We start from the raw sequence: 25,529 nt of genomic DNA, 5'->3' as shown, positions 1-25,529 counted from the left end.
ACTCTTCTACCCAACAAGCAACAATAACTGGTCTTGGCAAAGGAGGAAAAGGTCTTGGTAAAGGAAGGGCCAAGCGTCATCGCAAGATTCTTCGTGATAACCGCCATCCGCCATCTGGCTCGCCGTGACGGTGTCAAACGTATCTCCGGTCTGAACAACGAGAAAACATGAGATGTGCAGAAGGTGTTCCTGGAAAATGAGATGCGTTATGCTGTCACCTACACTGAACACGCCAAGCGTAAGCGGCCATGGGTGTCATCTACGCTTTGAAGCGACAGAGCCGCACTCTGTACGGTTTTAGAGGTTAAATCATCACCAAATTTGGCATGCAATCGGCCTTTTTCAGGGCCAACAAGCTTATTACAGTAAAGCTTTGGAATAGAATTTATCTGTACCTGTTTCAGAACCACACGCCCCAACGACCACACTAAATGCTCTCCAGAGTTTTAATCTTGTAACCAAACTTGGAAGCAGGGGCGCAAGTGATTTTGATCGATTCCCTTCTCTTTGCATAAATTACTACAAATTTGATACGGGTACAATTCAAAAACGGAAAGAGTTAAGGTAATAGATGGTCGATCAATTAAAAGAACTAAATGCTCGTCACATTTGTTCCGTCCACTAGCGGTCCTACGTCAAACTTCCGTTAGGGCCCCTAGACACAGACCATTCTACTTTTTCACTGTCTGTTAAACATTTATCGAACAGTTCCGTAGTTCAATAATGACCGATCAGCGGAGGCCTGAATTAGTGTGTATGCAATTTTGAACAATTAAAACGATGTTGGATTCCACACCTGTAACATTTACAATATCCAAGCCACAGCACACCAAAAATACATTTCGAAGTTTTTTAAGATCTTCAATTCAAACGAATTTAGGATAGAATTCAAAATCCTGTGTCGATGATTCTGAATTAATCTCCATAATTTAAAAAAAAAAACCTTCAAGGCATTGGGGCAACCATGTTGAGTGCTTCCAATCTACGAAATTGACCTCAAAGTAATCTGGCATCACTGACCAGTAGTAGCAGCAGTGGCACTTTAGGACTAATAATAGAATTATCCGCATTATAGAACCGACCTAAGGCGACTCTAATATGGTCACCGCAACTGATTCCTATGCTCGGGTATTTACTTTGTGCCCTGATACGACAATAGGATGGAGACGGTTGCACAATTGAAGCGATGGCACAACAGTGAAAATGCAAACCGTTTAGCTAATTATCCGTTGATTGTGATTGTGATAAATCCAATAAGTGTCCCAACAGATTTAAAATTTGTAAACAACTGGTTGTAATGAAACTTGCGAAATCTAGTTGGCATTTCCCCGACAAAACGAACTGTTTCAGCCAAGCGACCAACTACGGTTACGTCAGGTTCATTGACGCAGACCGGAATCGCATGCATGCCGTTTATCATCCATAGATTATTTTTAAAACGCTCGCATTTCTATAGAAACGCCGAAAATTCCTCCCAAATCAGGTGCTGCGCGGCGTCAAAGCGCCGCGTCCGCCGTCATTGCCCGATGTTATGACGGGCACGAGCAACCACTTTTATTTCGCTGTCACTCTTCGCCTTCGTGTTATATTTTACATCTCGTGGTGCGTGATATGGTACCGCCGCCAAACATCGTTATATCAGTCACAATCGTTGTTGCTCTGATAGCTCTTGGTCACAATTGGACCGCCCAATTTAAAAACCGGGAACGTATTTTGATACATAGTAGTTTACTTCGCTCGAATGAACATCAATTTGTTTAGCGCCTGTTCAAGCGACCTTTGAAGGGAACCTACATATCAGACCAGAAAACGAATATATGTATCATGACCTAGACAGCCGTGTCTCTTCAGGAAACGAATGAAAACACTACTAAATTGGCCATTCATAAAAATTGTGAGCTGTCAGCGACCGACGACGACTGACTGACTGACAACATGACTAATTCAGTTCGACGATGATGACCGATTAGAGCGTCCCCGTTGTGAAATGAGCGGCATCACAAACGACACGGATGGCTTGGCTTGGGCAGTTGCTATGCAACCACTTGGGGTTCACGACACGATTCATTCTGCAGCGTGTCGTATAGTGCATTCTGACGTTTTAGCGAAAGCAAGACGAGAAATACGTGACTGAAAACGTGCCCATGAATCAGTTTTTTTTTTGTGAACTCGTGACAACGACCGGCGTCTCTGTTCTCTGAATTGATTACAACCGACAGCGAAAATTGTTGGATCGGCGTCAATGCGCGCTGACGATGAGTGACTTTAAGCAGCAATGCTCTGGACTAAGTCATGTTTTATTGACGCTGTCAGTTGGAACGGGATGGACATGATAGTTACTTCGTGATAGCCGGAATCCCACTTTTCTAATCGCTGTAAAATGGAATATTTTGATGTGAATCTGTGATTGCGAAACAAATTAGTTAATCAAAATGTGCCATCTCAAGTTATCGACCTGCCAGTTTTTCCTAGCACGATTTTTAAAACTCTAACCAACAATCATCGTGATTAACAACCAAAACGTTGACAAGAGAAGAATCTAACCAGAGGAAGGGGTGGGGAACACACACACACCCCTCAAACAATTTACATCCATCGCTTACTTTGTTGTTGTTGTGGTCGCAGAACGAAAATGTAATTTGTGCGTAAATTCCACTTCTATTGATATTGTTGAGAACCATATCTCAGCCAACAGGCGAGGTGCGGCGGCGGATGGTTGTGAGGGCTGTGGAGGTGACCCATGCAGGTAACGCAGTAGTTTTCAACCAGGAGGAATTGTGCATGAGAAAATGCAGCATGTTACTTTAAGTTTTTAGTAGGAAATTCTTAATAAACTACTGTCACCGTTCTCCATCCTTTCGCTGTAAATTTCCAAAATCTTCATCAATCTTCTTTCGATCTACGCGCACGCATCTCACGACAGCAAATCAAAATCTTCCCTGCCTCTCAGCTAGAGACGCCCCACTTGGACATCGGACTATCTCACTTTTTTGTTGGAGGTGGCAACGGTGATGAGCATTTTTTTTTGATAAAGAAGGCCGTGGAGCAAAAAAGGTTGAAAACCACTGAGGTAACGGAACGGAAGGGAAGAAGCAAGATCATTAAATACCTACTGGCCGCGGGAGAACGCGCTTGGCACGTGAATCTGGCGTGATCGTGTTTGTTTTTTTTTATCTGGCTTATTTTGATGATTTTTGTCTTCCTCTTTTCAATCTATTTCTTTTGGGCGTCAAATGACCGTAGAATGGGGGAGCGTTGGGCCACGCACATTTTAATTAATAGAGTAGTTCCACACAGATTCGCAAATCGTTTCGGATCGATGTTTTTTAGAATTACTTGTTATTTTACACAGTTGTTTGTCCAACATGCCATTTTACATAAAAACTGTGAAATTGCATATAGAACACTAAGTTGAGAGTACGCAATAAGCTAATATCAGGAACCAGGAAAACCGGGAAAAAGTCGGGAATTTATTTTCACCACGAAAAACCAGGAATTTCATAAGTTCACCAGGAAAATAATCTTGTTTGTATAATTTAAATAGGTTTACAATTTTAAGTATGTCAAAGTTTCTTTTTATAATCAGGTCAAAACTAACCATTTCCAACTAAATCTTTCACACAACTAATCATTGATGAACAAAATTTACCCTGAGAATTTAGTAAATATATTTTGTATTTATTTTTAATTTAATTTTTTTTTTCCGAATCAATTGCATGTATGATTTGTGCTTAATTGATAGCTGACTTAAGCAGTGCCGACGCGTAACTACTTTGAAGTACCTGTTCAACATGTTCAATAAAAAAGTTCTATTTCTAAAAACTTCAGATAAGACCTTCGAACTTCATGCAAGTTCTACAAAAATCGGGAAAGTCTTATAAGTTTCAGGAAAATCCTGTGAACTACTGTGATGACCTACAACGGTCAGGAAATCTCTCCGAACCTTCAGAGAAGTTCTTCAAACCTCAGAGAAGTCTTACGAACTTCAGGGAAGTCCGTTAATCTTTGGGGGATAACTACGAATTTTACAGAATTTTCTGCAGATTTAATGTAACTTCTACGACATTTAGGCATTGCTTAAAACTTAAGGATAATCCTATGACACTTATGGATTTTTTTCCGAGCTTCAGAGAAGTCTTCAATACTCTTGGAAAGTCCTCTGAACTTAACATAGTTCTCCAAGCTCAAAAAAGTTCCTAGAACTTCCGAGAAGTCGATTGAACTACAGGTAGTCCTACGAAATTCATGGGAGCTCTCCAAACTTCAGGGAATTTCCACGAAATTAAGGAAAGACCCACAAACTTTTGGAAAACCCTTCGACATTTAAAGCCTTATGAACTTCAGGGAAGCTCTTCTAAATTTAGGGTCCTCATATATTCAGTTAAGTCCTTCAAACTTCAGGGAAGTCCTCAGATCTTCGAGAAAGTTCTTCGAACTTGAAGGAAGTCATACGAACTTCTGAGAATTTCTACGAACTTCGTGGTACTTCTACGATATTTAAGAAATTCCTAAGAATTTCAAAAACCTCCGAACTTCAGGGAAGTTCTAAGATCTTAAAAAAAAGTCCTTCAAACTTCGGGGATGTCCCATGAAATTCAGGCAATACAAACTGCAATGAACCCTTCAGGAAAAACCTTAACGCTTCAGGGAAGTTTTACGAACTTTAGGGAGTTTCTATGAACTTCAGCAGTCAGTCTTTTTAATAATAAGAGTTGTTAAACCAGCGTTGTTTATGAAATCTTTAAATCATATGATTTTGAAATCAAGTTGTAATCAAAATTCCGCTAAATAAGATCCTTAATCGTTGACAATTTGCGAAAAATTTAAACAAACTGGAAATCCGTAAAATTGTTGGAAGCAAAGGTTTGTTTAAAGAGTCCTCATTCATATCACACTTTGCAATTTCACCTTGAGAAAAATCTCAATAATAAAGTTAAAAAAATCGCAGTTTCAAAAACAGAAATCTCAAGATTTAGGGGCTTATAGATCTCTAAATTTCAGAGATTAGATAGGACTCCGCGCTAGTCCGTCGTATCTCAGCTTTTCTTCGTCATACCCGCCTAAAATCGCTCATTTTACGGGTTATCGCAAATGTTTCAGTGTCAATTAATCATGTAAGCAAAAATGTTTTTGCAAAAACATGAGTGAAAACGCTTTGCTATTATAGTTTTAGCACATAGAACGGAAATAGGCGCCATAATATGACGAAGTAGCGCGGCTCTTAGCAGCGCGGAACCTTAATACCTATTTTGGTTTGTGAAATTCCGCATTGCGCGAAGAATGATGGTACAAGGATTCACTTTATTTTTTTTTTATTAAAAATTGTTTTTTTAAATACATGGTTTTTAAAACCAGGAAATTTTTAAATCATTGACCAGGAAAAAACCAGGAATTTCAAAATGGAAATTCACTTGCCACCCTGGTTACTTCACATGAGAATCAAGCGTATACAGAGTATCACTGTTTTAAGGAAGCAGTGATGTCTAATAAACGCTGAATAATCAAAATTTTTATCGTATAAACTCTGTTACAACTCATATAAGTCGAATAACAGCTTCTCGGCATACCTTATACAACAACACCTAGTAGTTCAATATTGTGGTTGAATAAAGTCTCCAGATTTGTGTGAACAAAGCCTGAACAGAAGTTATTATTAAAAATAGTACAAGTATTATTAAGCATGCAGTTGAATAAAATCGTCAAGAAGTCGTTTCTTCAATAGACGATTGTTTGTTGGGGCGTGGTTTATTATTTGCGCTGAAATGGTTCATTGTAGAAGATGTCTTTAAAAATGTTTCTTGGCAAAATTGCTTCTTATGGTATTAGCAATTTAGCGATTGATACTCTTGCAAGTCAGATTTTTTGACGTAGGACGTCTTTCGGGAAGGGTGCCAATCCAATGAAATGCAACACAAATTGGTCAGACTTTAAATGCTAATAACTTGGCCAATAATCAATGGATTTTGATGATTTGTATGTCGATCGATTCGGCAGTTTTATAAAATTTGTGTGGTATGTAACACATTAACATTTCTCATACATTTTCATCGACTGCAAGGTGCTCATCCCTAACACAGCCATCAGAAAGCTAGTCCCTAACAACACAAGTCGAAGCCGCATAATCATTCAGCTTTGCTTGTTGGACGGGTCGACCTCGAACTTGTTCGCTGCAGCGTGGACATCGTATCATGTTTTCTATTTATTCTCCTACATCAGGTAAATACAGAAAAAAGGAGGGGCACAGAATGATAATCCAAATGCCTAAGTAAGCGAAAAGTGAAAAGTTTGACTACACGCTATTCTGGGGCTACTCATTTTTTAGTTGAAAATCACTCAGTTCGGCCAAAAAGGAAGTTACCCAAAAATGTGTAAACATGTATTTACTCAAATCTGGGTAAACGTGCTTGCGGTGGAAACTGGATAGAACTTACTCAGATTTTGACGTTTGCTAACTGGGTAAAGCTTACTCATTTTTATAGAAATTAGATACACATAAATGCTTACAAATAGTTTTCTTTTACATGCATATGGATAAATAATACTGTGCATCGAATAAATTAAAATGACTTGTAAGCCTTGATTTACCAATATCGATGAATGAGTCGCTGGTCGGAATTCAAAAACTGCACTCGATTCCTGAATAATTAAGTATTTAGAGGAAGTATAAAGTTAGAAAACTTTCAATATACTTACCAACAGGCTGCTGTCATGTGTCACCTGTCAAACATTTAATTTTTTTCACATCGAAACATTTAAGTTTTACTCTGCGTAAAAGACGTTTTTTTCTTTGGTGCACCATTTTGAATTGTGGGAAACTATTATTATATCCATTTACCCAGAATCTGGGTAGCTTTTACTCATCAGAACAAAAGTTATTTACTCAAATTTTGACAACTCCCCACTTGACGCAAAAATGAGTAGAGTCTACTCCGTGCCATGATGTCAATGTCAACGGCGAAGCCAAGAAGCTGGATGGACTTCCTGAAGATCGTGCCACTCGTGTCTATCCCAGCTCTTCTGATAACACCTTCTAACGCGATGTTGAATAGCAGACACGAAAGTGCATCACCTTGCCGTAACTTCCTTCGAGATTTTGAAGGGACTCGAGAGTGTCCCCGATACTCGAACAACGCCCATCACCCGATCCATCGTCGCCTTGACCAATCGCGTCAGTTTGTCCGGAAATCCGTACTCATGCATAATCTGCCATAGCTGATCTCGATCGATTGTGTCGTATGCGGATTTGAAATCGATGAACAAATGATGTGTGGGCACGTTGTATTCGCGGCATTTTCTCCGGTAATATCTCCTCCTCCCAAATCTTGGCAATTACCCAGTGCAGCGCTCTAGCCAGTGCTTCACCACCGTATTTTAATAGCTCACTTAATAGTTGATCTACACCAGTTGCTTTGTTGTTCTTCAGCCGACCGATCTCCTCCTCAACTTCTTGAAGATCAGGGGCCGGTAGCCTGTCGTCTTCTGCGCGTGCTCCAAGGTCTGTTGCCGTGCCTGCTTTGTTTTCTGCTGCTTCACCGTTGAGGTGCTCGTCATAGTACTGCTTCCACCTCTCAATCACCTCACACTCGTTCGTGAGAAGGTTACCGTCCAAGTCCTTGCACATATCGGCTTGCGGCACGTAGCCTTTGCGTGAACTATTTAGCTTCTCGTAGCACTTCCGTGTGTCGTTTACGCGGTACATATTTTCCATCGTCTCGCGATCTCGGTCTTCCTGCTGACGCTTCTTCCTTCGGAAAACCGAGTTTTGTCTGTTCCGCGCTTGTCTGTATCGCTCCACATTCAATCTCGTGCGTTGTTGCAGCATTATCGCCCGTGCTGCATTCTTCTCCTCTACTAACAGTTTGCATTCGCCGTCAAACCAGTCATTTCTTCGGTCCGGGATTGCAGTACCTAGTGCCGCTGCAGCAGTACTACCTATGGCAGAACGGATGTCCCTCCAGCCATCTTGAAGAGAAGCTGTGCCAAGCTGCTCTTCCGTGGGTGGTGCAACTTCCAGCTGCTGCGCGTAGTTCTGGGCAACTCCGGCGTCCCGTAGTTACTCAATGTTGGGTCGCGGCGTTCGACTTCGACGGGTGTTATGCACCGTCGAGAGTTTTGAGCGCATGCATACTGCAACTAGGTAGTGGTCCGAATCTATGTTCGCACTGCGGTACGTGCGGACGTTGATAATGTCGGAGAAGAATTTCCCGTCGATTAGAACGTGATCGATTTAGTTTTCTGTGTGTTGGTTAGCTGATCTCCAGGTTTGTGGATATCCTTGCGGGAGAAAAAGGCACTTCGAACTACCATACCCCGAGAGGCTGCAAAGTTCACGCATCGTTGGTCGTTGTCGTTCGATACGGCATGCAGCTTGTTTGGCCCGATTGCCGGTCTATACATTACCTCCCGTCCTACCTGAGCGATCATGTCGCCGATGACGATTTTGACGTCCCGTTGCGAACAGCCGTCGTACACCTGCTCCAGCTGCGCATAGAACGCTTCTTTCTCGTCGTCGGGTCTCCCTTCGTGTGGGCAGTGCACGTTGATGATGCTGTAGTTGAAGAAACGGCTCTTAATTCTCAACTTGCACATCCTCGTGTTGATCGGCTGCAAACCAATCACGCGTTGGCGCATCTTATGTCGTTTTCGTTTTTGCGGTGTAGCCGGTGCTACACTGCCGAACACCGAAAAAAATTAGGGTGTAGCTATCGGTTGCACCTTTGTTTACAAACAAATGATGATGAACTGTCAATGACTCGCACTTATTGCTGCTTACACTACACCGGTGTAGTGTAGTAAAAACGAAAACGACATTACCCAGCAATACAAAGCCGGTTCCCAGCTCGTTGGTAGTACCCCAGCTCTGGTAGAAAGTAGCCGCTCGATGCCCGCTTGTTCATACCTTTTGTCCCTTCCAGCAAAGTTCCTGCAGTGCTACGACTTCGAATTTGCGTAGTTGAAGCTCGTCATAAATAGATTAACCTATCGCAGCCCGGGAAGCCGAGCGTGCACAGCTCTGTTTAGAGTCCCACACTGGCACTAGGACGGTGATCAGCCGCTCCTAACATGGAGAACAGACGCCGTTTTGAGCCGCACCTCCATGATGAACAGACGCTCAGGTTTGATGTGAAACTGACGGAGCTCAAATCGGACGGAGCATCTCTTGGAGAATCGTTTATAGCAATCGTGACTTGATTTGGTAAGGTCGAAGATTCATTGAACCAACTCATGAAATATTGAGCAAAAACGCGACATTTCTCCGGTTCAGACTTAGCGGTTTGCTCACCGAGATGAACTAACAATGGCAAACCGACTTTGTTCGTTTTAGAGTTTACAAACGACCAGAAACGCTTTGGATTTCTGCGAAGACATATCATCCATATAGGAATCTGTTGTATTTCCTACAGTCGTTACTTGTGCGGTTGAACTTACCCCTATACCGTTTTAGTCGACGCAAGTGACCGTTAGACCACGGTGGCTTTGGTGCGGGGTGGGCAATTGGTACAAATTGAGCCATGATATCCCAAATCATTTGATTGAAATATCCGATGACATCGTCAACACATCCAGCTGATTCTAATGGTCGTCGCCAGTCGATACCGGAAATAGCATCACTAATCGCAATATAGTCGGCTCGACGGAAATCCACTGTACGATTATTTTCGGAACAATCCTCAAAAACGATTGGCGCTGGGATCATCAAGAAAGATCAAAGGTTCTATGGCTTCCGAAACGGTGCATTCCAGAGTTGCAGATTCGTTAGTCAGAACAAGGTCTAGAAAGCTAGCGTTCCTATTCGACCCACCATTGATCTGCATGAGGCCATGTAAAGCGAAACCGTCGATAAACATTGAACATCTTCAAGGACTTCTAAGAAGCTTTGCAACATTGAACTAGCAGCCGATGGAATCGATTGAGGCTCTACTTGAAAAGAGCCATCGTACGACTTACTCCACCGGAGCAAAGACTGGTTATAATCTCCGAGCAACAGAGCATAGTCATTGAATTCCGCTGGAGCATTTCGTTTGTCCGCAATTCGATTTGTCAAATGAGCGATTCGATCTGTCAAACGAGGTGAGACGCAAACCAAGTCAATATAAATTTTACGTCTGTTCGTATCCTTGCTGACGATATGACGCAATCGGATGAGTAGATGGTGGTAGTGTTTAACGTATTTTAAATATGGCGCCTTAGGCAAAAATTTGAATGTAGCTGTCGGTGGCATTACGGTCTGTGCGGTAAACCGAAAAGGCTGAGCACTGGGTGAGACTGTGAAGAGCGCAGGTTCATACCTCACAGGCGGCCTTCGTGTTCTTGAAGACTGACGAGTAGGAATCAGTTGTTGCTTTGGATTGCTGAGAGAAGTTCGTGTAGGACAAGTGCAAGTCTTCCATTATCTCATCCGGCAATAGAACTTCTGGTTGATTCTTTTCCATTTTCTTTTCAAGTGTTGTGTTCCAGGAGTACAGAAAAAGGTAGTTGAGTATTCTCAGAAATATCTTCTCGATGCGAACACATGAGGAATCCGCAGCTGGTTACAGTGGGATCGGATCAAGTTCTGTTTCGGTGATAACCAAATGTTGTACATCACGCTGCTCAATTATCCTTTCAGGCTCGCAGGTCCACTTGTTAGCTGAAATCTTGAGAATAATAGTTACGAGCTTTCGTTCCGTGTTTGCGGTTGAATTGCTTTTTCTGATCAGTACTCGGCTGTTTGCGGGATATTGTTGGTGGGCGAAATAATTCCAGGGCCGCTCGTATTGGTCTCCCATACATTAGTTCGCTAGGTGATTTTTCACCACTTGCGCTGCGACAAGGTGTCGATCTGTCGTGTGTATCGCAGAAAGCTTCGAAACGGTGGTGAGTTAGCTCCCATTATCAGTGACTAGGATCCCCGGCTGACCATATCTTGCGAATATTCCACGAAGCATCCGATCTCTTTGGTTCGCACCACTTCAGGCCATTTAGTGTACCAGGATGAGAAAAAAGTGTCCATTCATCGGACCGGTGAAATCTAAATGCCGTCGATGCTACGGTTATTCTGGGTAAGACCAGGACTCCAGATTAGTCTTCCGGTCAGTTTTGGCTACGCTGGCACACTCGTTGCAAGAACGGACAAGCTTTACTACTCGTCGATGTTTGGTCAAAACACGTGTTGACTAGCTATAGACCGCATACACTCGATAACGCGGTGTCACTTGTGAAATTGTTGGAGCACGCGTTTCCTGCAAGTTGGCGGAATTACCAACCTGTCACCGTACATGATGCATCCAGCCACGACGGAGAGACATTCACGACGTAGATAGAATTGCTGAATTCCAGGAACGATAATGCTTGCTTTCTTTGGCGGCCAACCTTTGTTGACATTTTTTTTTCCTCTGTTCGGGACCTAACACTACTGCGACCAGTAAATTGATCTATTGTAGTATATCCTGTGTCCTTAGTTTAGTGCATGTCGTATTACTCCATCACTATTGAAAAATGATGAAGTATTCGATGTTTTTACAGTTGCCATTCTTGCATTTATCGCAAGGATCCGAGTCTAATTGAAAGGTCCCGCTATTTATACCCTTCGGAGTGTTGAAACACCCTCCAAAGGCGCGCCCCTTTGCCAGTCAAAATTGGATTTCTTAGCAACAAAATTAAGGTATGACACCGATAATGACCACGCATCAGAACCCTAGTCTTAACCACTTCAAACTAAACAGCTACCAAACAACTAACTCATTTTTTTCCTTGTTTCAAGATCATCCTCGGTAGACAAGGCCGAGTCTTGTCACTATCAACAAGGCATAAAAAGTAACAAGGACTAAGATGTGTTCCTTGGATTACTGAAAAATCATGTTCCCCTAGTTTGAAGTAGTTAGGACTAGGAATCGGTGGTAGATCTTACATCCCGTAACGTACCACGAAAAGGTGATCTACCCACGTTACGGGGAGTTGACATAGTGGATGACCTGTTGCAAGCTGTCATTATCTTTGGCCTCGCACTGTACGACCTTAAACGAGAGCGGGAAAATCTGCAGTGATTCGTTGATTACAGTGCAAATGCTGCACTCCAGCTCCAGATTGGCTATCACGTACTCTTCTTCTAGAAGAAGACGTCACGTGACGGTTAATCAGTCTGGATAGGACGTCTGCGTGATCAAAATTGTCTGTGTAGGTAGATATAGCGGATTTCAAATTCATAAAGCAGGAGGAATGTGAGGGCCCACCGCTGAAGCCTTTTTGCGATGTAGGTGGGGATACCCTTCTTCGAACCGAAAATCTGTATTAGTGGTTGGTGATCGATCTCCAAGACCAATTTTCTACTGAATAACTAGCTCTCCTTTTCCACTTGACTATAGTTGCTTTCTGTTGCTGTCAGGCTACGGGACACGTGGTAGATGGCTTTCACAGATCCATCGGGGAACCTATGGGCGATGCGGGGTCCATGCCCGACCGATGATGCATCCGCCAATACAACAATGGCCATACTTGGACTGTAATGTTTCAGCAGCTTCCGAAACCGGTCAAATGATCTCTGACAACTGGACTACCACTCGAATTTGGTACTGGTCTTGAGCAGCTGATACATCCCAAATACAACCGTAGTGTAGGTACGTCGTTCGGGGGTGACATGTTGATGATTGCTGCCACTTTGTCCGGATCTAGTCTGATGCCGTCTGAATCCAGTATTTGACTCAGATATTTCAGCTGGCGCATGTTGAAATTGCATGTTTCTATGCGTTGATGTTCTTGTTTGGTCCTGCCGCCAACTAAAGTGTCGTTCAAATAACCAGTAGTGTATACCAGACCAGCGAGCATAGCGTCCATACTCTGTTGGAAGGCCCTCGGGGCTGTTTTGACACCGGGTGATAATCTCATCGACCTGCACCTGAAGGTACGCGTCGGATACTGCCAGCTAGCCATCTAGCCAATATCCTCGGGCAGAGGAAGATGATAACAGTTTGGCTAAAGCACAGTGTTCAGTCCCGTTGAAAAATCTACGCTTATACGAACCGTTCCGTTGAACTTTCGAGCGACGACTATCGGAGCCGCCCAGTCGGAAAATACGACCTTCTTCAGGAATCCAAGACTTTCCAATCGATGAAGTTCCTTTTCTACAACACTTTCCATACTGTATGCTACCGGTCGTTTGGGTCGAAAACCCGGTTTTGGATGGTCCTTCAGCACCAACTGGACAGGAATTTTGTTGTACAAGCCCAATTTCGTGGTGAAAGCGTCTGGGAAATGAGCTTGGTGATCCGGCAATTTGGTTACAGAACGACGTGATTGACTGGTTGTGGAACATCCAAACATATCCATCAGATCGATCCCTAAAATATTGAAATGCACGTTAGGAGCAGCTACCAAACACTTACCCTTATTGGTGATGTTTTGGAGGGTAATACTGCACTACAGCTCTGCTGAGACGAGATTCAGACGCTCCCCAGACAATAATTGGAAACTTTCTGGAGCAACTATAACAAAAAACTGTTGAAAAATACACAACCATATTTTGACCGTATCATTCGAAGAAAATCAAAAATTAAATCGTAATCATTTGCCAATAGCAATCGAAACTGTTTCTTACTACCCCATCTCCCCCTATGTACGCAATCCACGATGAACAGCAATTCAAATTCTGCTAATATATACAACTTCAAAAGCTTTGCATGTCTCTATCTTGCTACCGGCAGCAACTACTTTCGTATATATATAGGTATAAGTCAACGATAGTTCCCTGACAAATTTGTGATGCAAAATCACACGAAGCGTCAATTGCCGTTTGTTGTTACAAGTTCAAGCGTCATCTCATGCACACGACCGCCCCGGACCGGCAGAATAATTGAGCACGCATGGGACGTGCGATTGACAGCGATAGTAATTTATGGACCAGCAGAAGAGATCTGTGTCTAGTCATTTGAAGAAAAGAAAAATGCAGTTGCACTGCATTCCTGACTGCACTACTCGCTGAGTGGTGCTGCTCTATAATTCTACTATTGACGTACGGGGGCTCGTGTGCTGTCTTTTACACTTGTTCAAGTGAGTTTCACGAGGAACAAGACTGCATCGGAAATTGAAACTAATCAAAGTTTCCACTTGGATTCCGAGGTCGTTTGAACTTGATTCAAATAACATTAAGGTCACTCCTATCAAGCTAGTCGGTCACCCTACACAATTTTCTCCTGCTGCCATCTGTTGCTCGGTGAAGGCAATCAAGTTTTCTCACGACTACCAACGAGCTCCAGAGGCAAACAAATCTCATAGTAGTGGTTCCATTTCCATCATCAAAGCAAACTACCAGCGCTGATGAACAATGACGGTACCGTAGCTCCCTCATCGATGATGACTATCATACAAAGGGATCGTCCGAAAGTGACGAACGAGAATTTTCAGATTGTACTTTCGTAAACATTTTTCAGACTTCAAGACTCGAACTGCCAACTTGAGGAACGAATTTCAGAACGTCATTCCGGTCCGATCCCCTCCCCCGACGATTCCGGGCCGTAAACCTAGGTACCGAGGAATGCCATCACTGGCTGGGCCGAGAGGTAGCGAACGAGCTATTCTCTCTTCTGCCTCGGATGCAAAGAGTTGATACCAGTAGTCTTGCACTATAACTGTTCCCTATCGTCTTTCGTGGCATATCGACGAGATACACACCGTTTGTACTTAAATGAGAATTATTGTGACACAGAATTCTATTGTTTGGCTGTCAGCTTGTTATAAGATTCGTTTAAACTGTGCACTAAGTGGAATTTATTGATTTTCCGTTCGTTCTTACTTGAGTGGTTTTATGGTCATATGGAAAAGCAATAACCTGTACCTGTTCAGCGACGAAGCGACCTGCACTACAGAGGAGTCAATTTTGTAAATTAGCAACCACTCTCTAGCTGATAAGCAAATAAATAATTATTGCATTACTGCCATAAATAGTCATAACAGTTTCAGCGATTACGTATTGAACCCGGGTCGCCGTAGTAGGCCACGAGTGCATCAGCTGTGCAGTGTTCTTAATCCAGGGCCTACTGTTAGAAAAGTGACATCGATTACAGTTAATGGTTGTTTAATACCCCTTATAAGTGGACGATACATTCTGGATAAAAAGTGCGTTTCCAAGCAAAGAGAAGAAACCTGAGTACCGAGACGAGGTTTTGCATACTTTTGCATACAATGGCGGCCGCAGATGATAAAACTAGTAACCCCATGAAATCGCTCGGGTGGAAGTTTTTGAACAAGGAAACCTTCGGTAATGGTACGACTCGTTTTTCTGCTTCAGAACAGAAAAGAAGGAAATTCATTTCATTTCGATTTTATCTTCAAATCGCTTTCGAATGTGCGACGCAATGACGAGTGTGGTCCAGCCATAGTAATCGATATATATATTCCCCCTAAATGTTCTCACGCGAGTACCACCGTCTCTAATTCTCTCTTCGCTTTTCTCGATTTTCGGCATTTTTTTTCTAGGTGAACGTGCCAACTATGTAAACAGTCCACATGTTATTGCGATGGTAGGGTTGCCAGCGCGAGGCAAAACATACATTTCCAAGAAACTCTCGCGCTACCTGAACTGGATCGGGATTAACACGAAGGTATTCAACCTGGGCGAGTACCGGAGACATGCCACCGATGCCTACCGAAGTCACGAGTTTTTCCGACCGGACAACGAGGTTGCGATGGCCATCCGGCAGCACTGCGCCGAGATGGCACTGGAGGACGTTTGCCAGTGGCTGGAGAATGGCGGCGAAGTGGCGGTAAGTGTGAACGGTCGATGTCGCTGATGTCAGGAAGGTGATTATCACGGTAATTTAGGAAGTGATAAGTGAGCAGGAAATGGAAATAGGTTGATGCTAAATTGGCACGTGATGAGTGGTTTTTAGATAAAAACAACTAATTGTCATGTTTCTACCACGGAGGGTGTTACATATAGCTAGGAAAGCCTCTCATATCGGTTCCGTCCAATGCCTATTTTTCAATTAAAATGTTATTCAAAAAAGCAAACATACTATTCTGGGGTGAAAGTCGTCGGATAATCGAGTCATTTTCTTTTCCTTCCCGCAGTTTAATAGATATTGAAAATTAATTGAACTGGGTTTAGGTGCCCAAATTGAACAGTTTAAAATTATTTCATTCCTTTTTCCTGATGATGGTCACATATGGCAATTACTGAAAAGCAACTTTCGATCTGATGTTTGGCGGCTTATTTTCATCTAACTTTCTTCAACAATTGCTGAATTACCCCTAAACGCATAACAGTCCCATTAGAATATGAAATCAAGCAAAGATGTGACTGTTATGCTTTTATGGGCAGTGAGGCCACCCACATTGTTGGATCCATGACCACAAGGATGGGTTAACTTATCAACCTCCTGCTCCCCACCGTTGTGCAAAATTTGATCGAATTTGGTTAAGATCTGCATTTGCGGAATAGCCCTAAAATATGTATTGGAAAATGTATGAGAAATAGAAAAAAAACTGCTCAAAAGTTAAAAAAGATAGATTGAGTAAACTAAGCGAAACAACTTTGTCCAAAACTGTAAATCGATTCGATTCGACTAAGTGCTCCGCACATACCTACAAGCTCATATATACGCTTGTAGGTATTTGCGGAATACTTGACCTAATGTAAAATAATAATAACTTTTTACCCCGAAGTCAAATTGATTTGCGATCTTATAGTACGTTCAAACTACAGAGTTATAACATGTTATAGCACTATCTTGATGGTGGTTTCTGTGTTGCAATTATTTGACAACCGTTATAACATGTTATAACTGCTCAGTCTGGACAGCGTTTTAGACAAAGTTGCTCTGCATAGCATTACCAAATTGATCAAATTTAAACCATTTTTGATTTTTTTTTTCATGAATGGTTTGCGCGTTTCCCATACAAAATTAAAAATCCTCCCACATATCCAGATCATAACCAAATTCGTTCAAATTTGGCAGTTGTTGAAGACCTCAACACACATCATAAGAGCAGTGGGAAGCTAGTTGTAACTCACCCTACAATCATGACCCATCCCAAATTATGGTTCCATTCAAAATTATGGGTTGCATCAAAGCATCAGTTGAGCGCATAGAGTGTACATGGATCCACTCAAAATGGTGGGCGTGTGCAGGCCTCTTCATGACGAAGGGAAAGACAACCAATAGAGGACTGTCTTATATTCTAGGCGGTATCGGTGAGTGCAGTATTGGGCGTTGTACATTTCAAGCAAGATAGTATTTATCAAAAGTGAATGCTGAACTTGTTGTTATCGCTGATACCTGCAACTGCTAACCGTTAAATGCCGATGATTCTGAAATCTTGAAAAACCAGAATATTTTACAGAGATTTTTAACCACCTAAAGATTTTTGAAATAATTTCTGAGCAACATGATATTATGAGAGAATATATGACAGATGAGATTAGGATTGCTCGGCAGATGGAGATCTTCAATATAGTATCTGATGAACCTGAAGTCTTGAGCAAATAACCAGCGGACTTGATTTATGAGTGCATATCTAAGAAATGTTATTGAGGGGGTTAGAAGGAAAGGGGTGTAAGTGACTTTCATCGATTCTCTTCATCGACTTTCTCTTTCGTTAATAATTCAGCTGCAAACACATTCCTTGATTCGTGTGCCATTCTCGATGCAAGATGAGAACCTCCTTTATCAAATGAATGGCACAAATAGTACAAAATCGGTTTATAAAACTTTTGCTATCAAAAGAGAAAGTCGATGAAGAGAATCGATCAAAGTCACTTACACCCCTTTCCTTCTAACCCAGCTCAATTTTTTTCCCTTGATTAGTTTTCCGTACTTTGGCATAATTTCAAAATGTCATCAGAATTAGTTTTACTTGCAGGATTCCTCTCAATAATCTCATAATTTTGTTCAATATCGGGAATACCTCATATTCTTCATAAAAGTCTTGGACTTTTATGCAAAACAGTTTAGAAATTCCCTCCAAGAAAACATCTTGAAATTCACTCTTCATTTTATCTTTGTATTCATAAAAATTCTCGTGAGAATGTGCTTTAGTTTTCCTTTATTATATTCTTTACAATTCACTTGAAATATGTCTATAAATCTATTAGAATGCCATTCCGAATTTAGAAAAGTATTATTCTAAAATGTCGTTGGAATTTACTTCAGAATTCTGTAACCGTCCTGTTACAAAGTTCCAATACAGCATTTTAAATTTAACACTTGCGGTGAAACCCACTGGGCAGACGATACGGTCATGCTTAACGGCCGACTGCTGAATAAGGCGTGCATGGCCGCGGCAAAATGGTGACACGGAGTCACGGGTGATGAGCTGAAGAGTTCTCCGATGCTTAAAGAACGGCCATCGTTGACTTTATCTCAGGCGAGCGTGTAGACCAGAAGTGTCTGTGGAGTATATTTTAAACGGTGCGAGTAGTCAATCAAGGTGAAGTGTAAATCACCAATTCAGCTGATTCAGGTAAAGTCTAAGCCTTCCTTGTAATTGATCGAAGAACCAATCAAATTGCTTTCTGGTTGGCGAGTCAAGAACCGCCATTGCACGCTACGGTCTAGGTGACATTTAATTACCTTGACCTAAACGTAAAGGACATCGTTCTCGGGCTCAAGGCCAAGGAGAATTTCCCTTCCCGGTTCGACAAAGGGCGGCCTTGCCGTCGTCGACCGGCTTCGTCAGAAGGAAGCGCCTGTGCATCGGAACCATCTCCACAAACCGCTATACCAGCCCCGGTAGAACCAACCCGCCATCGCACTACAGCCGACGTTCGGTCAACCTTGCTTCATCCGCCATTGTCGGAATTGTACCGGAATTTCATCGAGCGGTGGTACCGCCATCTTGCCGACAAGATCGGCCTTTCATCGACAGAATCATTCGTAGTCACCATCGTCGTCAAGGGTATGTGCCAGAAAATCGATCACAACACCACACAATCCACACTATCGTTAATTGGAGAAAAAAATATACAGTGTTTAAGTTGATCCGCGCTGTGTTTCAGTTCATTTGAAAGCTTGAGTGCCTTTTCGTCCGCGTAGCCCCTCCAGTTTGCCCAGTAGTGCGCCGACTCTGAGACACAGTTCAAGGAGTCTCGTGCTGCTGAGTTGTTGTCGCCGGGCTTTCGATAGTTTCGTAGTGGGCGCAACTCCACTACCGATCAAGTCCGCAGCGGCAGGCCCTCCGATGTGGTTACAGAAGACAATGTCTAAAAAATACATGTAATGGTGTTGGCTGATCGGAAAGTGAAGGTGCGCGAGCTAGCAGATACCGCAAAGATTAGTACTGAGCGCACACGCCATATTTTGGGATTCTGCATATGAAAAAGTTATCCTTCCGCTGGGTGCCGCGCAAGCTCACTCCTGACCAAAAACACGAACGCTAGAGCACTTCAAAAGAGTGTTTGGACTTGCTGATGCGGAATCTAGTGGACTTTGGGCGTCGATTAGAAACTGTTGATGAAACCTGGATCCACTATTACACCCCAGAGAACAGAATGAGTTCCCGGCAATGGACTGAAGCCGGCACGAGTGTTCCAAAGCCGTCGAGGGAGGCTCGATGGGTCGGAAAGGTTATTGCGTCGGTTTTCTGGGATTGTCATGGCATACTCTTCGTGGACTACCTCGAAAAAGGAAAAACTATCAACGAGTATTATTGAAGTGGCGCCGGTGGTTTAGTGGTAAGCGTGATTACTTCTCACCCCAGTCGGCGCAACCGGGATGTTCTGAGGCATAACATCTCTGATCACACCTTCCTTCGGAAGGGAAGTAAAACCGTTGGTCCCCGGTTCATGAGTTGATGGGTCGATAGGTAAGGTCCAGGTGTGGAAGCTGCCTCCCTGGCGTCGGCAGCACGGAAAACAAGATCGACGGAAAACAATCAAGGAGTATTATTGTGCATTATTGGAGTGATTGAAGGCCGAAATCGCTGCAAAACGGGCTCACATGAAGCGAAAAAAAAGCACGGCTAAAATCAATGGCTTACGGCTCCAATTGCTTCCGCATCCACCGTATTCGCCCGATTTGGCTCCCTCAGACTATTATCTCTACCCAAACCTCATTTCAACCTCCAAACCCAGCTTTGCATATCATTTCGTGATGCACCTTTGTCGTAATACTTCCTTTAACGAACACAAATTTTCTTGCATTACCATGGTCATCTGGGAGGAGGTTCGCGTCTAGTGGTTTCTCCAGGAACAGTTCGCGACCACCAACTGCCATCCATCCACTCTTGGGTGTATCCAGCGAGACATCTTTCGTATTGCTCGTTATCTCCGACACCGGCGAGCACTTTTGCAGGCGAAAAACTTGCTGATTCACGGTAACGTCGGCCACCAAATCACCACCACAACTCGCGACGCACACATTATCCACACGTTCCCGGGCTAATTCACCAACCGGACCGATCTCTCAATAGAACTACACGCCGAAAGTGTAGCATGCGAACTCGGAGAACCGGGCTCCCGGGAGGCAATGAAAATCGACACCGAACAATGGAACTGAATCTGCGTTGTACATTTTGGCGGTTAGATTTAAGGCCAACCGAGCCACTCAAGGCAAAACACGATATATCACTAAATGATAACTTTATGAACACTTGAAACTAAATTTAAGCACACAAATTAACAGATTTAAAGCCAAAATGTGTTTGATTCGCTTACGAAAAATACGCAGCCAAGGAAAAACACGTCAGCTTTCAAGCGCGGCCTACTGCGATCTCCCCGCCCCCGGAATCGAACATGCAAAGGTGATGACAAAACATCGTAAAGATAAAGCACTTAGAAGCTCTCGTATTTTCATGAGAAAATATGAGGAGTGCTTTACCGGCCTCATGGAGCGAATAGCCTCGACAGAACTGAGACTATCCGTAAAAATAAAGTAGTGATCTGGTGCAAGCGTAAATGTATTGCCACCAGCTCAGCAACATATACGGAACAGAGAGATTGAAGCATTCGAGAGGCGCTATGAAATTCGTTATAAGTACCAAAACCAGCGGACGCCTCTATTAGTGATATTAGATATTAGATAGATATTGGAACGATCTTGCGGAATCAACTTGGTCAAACTGTGCAGCGAAAATTAACGGAACAATCATGGAGCGATGAGGCTCTGGGATCTCACGAATCTCCCGCGTTATGGATAAATCAAATTGAACAGAACTGCCGAAGTCGAAGAAGCATACTAACTTACCTTACCAATCAGACTAAGGCCTTGTTGTCCTCTGCTGTCCGAAGAAGTCGTCTCCACTCTACTCGATCCATGGCCACACTTCGCCAGCCTCGTAATCTGCGAAGGGTCCACAAGTCGCCTTCTACTTGGTCGATCCACCTTGCCCGCTGCGCGCCTCTTCTTCTTGTTCCTGTTGGGTCGCTTTCTAGAACCATTTTCACAGGGTCGTCGTGCGGTATTCTTACGACGTGCCCAGCCCACCGTAGTCGCCCAATTTTTGCAAGTTGGACGATGGATGGTTCTCCCAGCAGCTGGTGCAATTCGTGGTTCATTCGCCTCCTCCACGATCCGTCATCCATCTGCACTCCATGCAGTGCAGATGGTACGTAAAACCTTCCTTTCGAAAACACCACGGTCCTCCACGAGCATAGTCCAGGTCTCGTGGCCGTAGAGGACCACCGGTCTAATCTGCGCCTTGTACACAGTCAACTTCATGCGGCGGCGAATTTTATTCGACCGGAGCGTTCTCCTGAATCCAAAGTAGGCACGATTTCCTGCCATAATGCGTCTTTGAATTTCTCTGCTGGTATCATTTTCGGCGGTCACCAGTGAGCCCAAATACACGAACTCATCGACCACCTCGATTTCGTCACCGTCAATCTGAACTCGGGGTGGGAGGCTAACATTGTCTTCCCTAGAACCTCTTCCTTTCATGTATTTTGTCTTTGATTCGTTGATGGCAAGTCCAATCCGCCTAGCTTCAGCCTTCAGTCTGATGTACGTTTCCACCATCGTCTCAAAGTTCCGTGCCATGATGTCGATGTCATCGGCGAAGCCAAGAAGCTGTCTATCCCAGCTCTTCTGATCACACCTTCTAACGCGATGTTGAATAGCAGACACGAAAGTCCATCACCTTGTCGTAACCCCCTTCGAGATTCAAAGAGACTCGAGAGTGTCCCGATACTCGAACAACGCACATCACTCGATCCATCGTCGCCTTGACCAATCGCGTCAGTTTATCCGGAAATCCGTACTCGTGCATAATCTGCCATAGCTGATCTCGATCGATTGTGTCGTATGCGGATTTGAAATCGATGAACAAATGATGTGTGCGCGAAAATTTGGTCCGTGGTAGCGCGGGCACCCATCAATCCCGCCTGGTATTGCCCCACGAACTCTCTTGCAAATGGTGACAGGCGGCGGCATAGAATTTGGGAGAGTACCTTGTAGTCGGCGCTCAGAAGTGTGATTGCGCGGTAGTTGCAGCAATCCAACTTGTCGCCCTTTTTGTAGATTGGGCATACGACACCTTCCATCCACTCCTCCGGTAATATCTTTTCCTCCCAAATCTTGGCAATTACCCAGTGCAGCGTTCTAGCCAGTGCTTCACCACCGTATTTTAATAGCTCACTTGGTAGTTGATCTACACCAGTTGCTTTGTTGTTCTTCAGTCGACCGATCTGTTGCCGTGCCACCTTCGTTTTCTGCTACTTCACCGTTAAGGTGCTCGTCATAGTACTGCTTCCACCTCTCAATCACCTCACACTCGTTCGTGAGAAGGTTACCGTCCAAGTCCTTGCACATATCGACTTGCGGCACGTAGCCTTTGCGCGAACTATTTAGCTTCTTTAGCTTCCTTCGGAAAACCGAGTTTTGTCTGTTCCGCGCTTGTCTGTATCGCTCCACATTCAATCTCGTGCGGTGTTGCAGCATTCTCGCCCGTGCTGCATTCTTCTCCTCTACTAACAGTTTGCATTCGCCGTCAAACCAGTCATTTCTTCGGTCCGAGATTGCAGTACCTAGTGCCACTGCAGCAGTACTACCTATGGCGGAACGGATTTCCCTCCAGCCATCTTCAAGAGAAGCTGTGCCAAGCTGCTCTTCCGTGGGTAGTGCAACTTCCAGCTGCTGCGCGTAGTCCTGGGCAACTCCGGCGTCCCGTAGTTGCTCAATGTTGGGTCGCGGCGTTCGACTTCGACGGGTGTTATGAACCGTCGAGAGTTTTGAGCGCATGCATATTGCAACTAGGTAGTGGTCCGAATCTATGTTCGCACTGCGGTACGTGCGGACGTTGATAATGTCGGAGAAGAATTTCCCGTCGATTAGAACGTGATCGATTTGGTTTTCTGTGTGTTGGTCAGGTGATCTCCAGGTAGCTTTGTAGATATCCTTGCGGGGGGAAAAAGGTACTTCGAACATCATTGGCCGTTGTCGTTCGATACGGCATGCAGGCTGTTTGGCCCGATTGCCGGTCTATACATTGCCTCCCGTCCTACCTGAGCGTTCATGTCGCCGATGACGATTTTGACGTCCCGTTGCGAACAACCGTCGTACACCTGCTCCAGCTGCGCATAGAACGCTTCTTTTTCGTCGCTGGGTCTCCCTTCGTGTGGGCAGTGTACGTTGATGATGATGTAGTTGAAGAAATGGCCCTTAATCCTCAACTTGCACATCCTCGCGTTGATCGGCTGCCAACCAATCACGCGTTGGCGCATCTTACCCAGCACTACAAATCCGGTTTCCAGCTCGCTGGTGGTGCCACAGCTCTGGTAGAAAGTAGCCGCTCGATGTCCGCTTTCCATACCTTTTGTCCCGTCCAACAAAGTTCCTGCAGTGCTACGACTTCGAAGTTGCGTGGTTGAAGTTCGTCATAGATTAACCTATCGCAGCCCGGGAAGCCGAGCGATTTGCAGTTCCATATTCCGAGTTCCAATCGTAGTCCTTATTTCGTCGCGTAGGTCTGTGCCGATTGTTTCGATCCGTATTTCTTTCTTCAGTATTTGCAACTTTATGTTTTTTTCAAGGGCGGCTTGTTGGGCCTGCCCCAACCCCCTGTCTCGCCGGGGGACCATGTGCGCAGCTCTGTTTAGAGTCCCTCGCTGGCACTAGGACGGTGATCAGCCGCTTCTAACATGGAGAACAGACGCCGTTTTGAGCCGCACCTCCATGGTGAACATACGCTCGGGGTTAATGAAGCATTTTCTCTATCACCGTACTATAGTTACTGCGCCAGTGTTCGCGTCGCACCTCTTCACTTTGCTGTGTCCATGTTTTAGCTGGTAGTCTTTTGTTATCATATGACTCGGGGAGGCGTGAAGTAGGAACTTGTGAGGACCAGGGCAAGGCAGGGGACGCACATCGATGAACAGCTGTTAAATTTAATCGGGGTAGAAATGGCGACGAGTTGAAAGTGTGCTTATACTTTCTGGGACACCCTATAATCTAAAAATTGAAATTGCCTCTCTCAGATATTCTCCCCAGATTTCGGGTTGATCATATATGGTGAATTATTCAAAAGCCGGTCGAAAAATTCAATAAAGTCCTCTGATTATTTTTTCAATACTTCTGGTTGATCGAGATGAAGATCTGAAGATTTTCAACTGTTCAAAAATTCAAATGTCGTCTCCCAGATATTCTTCCAAAATGGCAGGTTGGTCAGGAAGTATTTAAAAGATTTCAATAAAGTCCTCTTGATCAAGTATTGTTCTGAGGATCCTCAACTCTTCAGAAACTCAAACGACGTTGGTCCTTAGAAGATTTCATTGAAGTTCCGTGGCTTCAGGTCAAATCCAGTATTGGCTTTCGACACATCCTAAACCGAAACCTAACCGCATTTTTTAATATTCCAGGTGTTCGATGCAACCAACTCGACCCGCGAGCGCCGTCGCATGATCAAGGACATCATCGTACACAAGATGGGCTACAAGCTGTTCTTCGTGGAATCGATCTGCGACGATCCCCAGATCATCGAACAAAACATCATGGTAAGTGCCGTCCAGCACCTAGCGGCATTCGCTCCAACTTTACTCTCAGTTTTTTAAAGCGAAAACCACTTGGTCATTCATCCGGTGTTTTTTTTTTCTCTTTCTATCTTTCTACATCTTTTTGCACCGTAACAACCCAAATCGATTCGATCAATTTTGCGATCCCATACTCTTTGAACTAACTCAAATTCTAAACGCTAGCTAAAAATCAGCGGACTTGAGTATTTGCCACCGCTGGTGTCCTTTAACGGTATCCAGGTGACTATGAAAAGGAAAAGCACTCGAACCATTTGTTCCATCTCTAACGTTTTGCGTTTCGATCAGATCCCCTTGTGAATAGCAGCACCACCTACGTGTTTCATCCGTTCATGTGTTTGACTCCCCCGTTGAAAATGTACGTTTCTAATCACAATTACTTACTGCGGGTGAATGGATTACTTCCACCATGTCGTAGACTTTGTCCCATCTATTTGTGTATCCCTCGAAATTCGAAGCAGCTCAGAGCTGTGTGCATAACTCAAAACCGTTGTCTTGCTTTTGCCATTTCTCGACCATCGAGACAGCATATTCTCTTTCCCCTTCGTAACACTAACCGTGTCTGTGTCGTTTCCGGTTTCGTTCAATTCACCCC

General features: G+C 43.9%; 1 protein-coding gene across 7 annotated transcripts in view; it reads left to right on the top strand.

The window, feature by feature from the left end:
• The window catches only part of Pfrx (6-phosphofructo-2-kinase), a 98,663-nt gene that overhangs the window by 55,042 nt on the left and 18,092 nt on the right, over positions 1-25,529 (top strand). For 3 of the 7 annotated variants that reach the window (XM_065227267.1, XM_065227257.1, XM_065227249.1), the window contains exons 2-4: positions 15,451-15,737; positions 24,764-24,898; positions 25,100-25,156. In XM_065227267.1, coding sequence (XP_065083339.1) covers positions 15,451-15,737; positions 24,764-24,898; positions 25,100-25,156 — 479 coding nt within the window. Of the gene's footprint in view, positions 1-14,551; positions 15,239-15,450; positions 15,738-24,763; positions 24,899-25,099; positions 25,157-25,529 lie in introns of those variants that run through there. The other 4 variants (XM_065227294.1, XM_065227286.1, XM_065227302.1 and 1 more) reach the window with 4 other exon arrangements.

This window comes from Ochlerotatus camptorhynchus, unplaced genomic scaffold (genome assembly GCF_037179485.1).
Source record: "Ochlerotatus camptorhynchus isolate MF236.1 unplaced genomic scaffold, CSIRO-AGI_Acam_v1.1 ptg000022l, whole genome shotgun sequence".
NCBI classification, from domain to species: domain Eukaryota; kingdom Metazoa; phylum Arthropoda; class Insecta; order Diptera; family Culicidae; genus Ochlerotatus; species Ochlerotatus camptorhynchus.
This window is presented reverse-complemented; position numbering and strand designations above follow the sequence as displayed.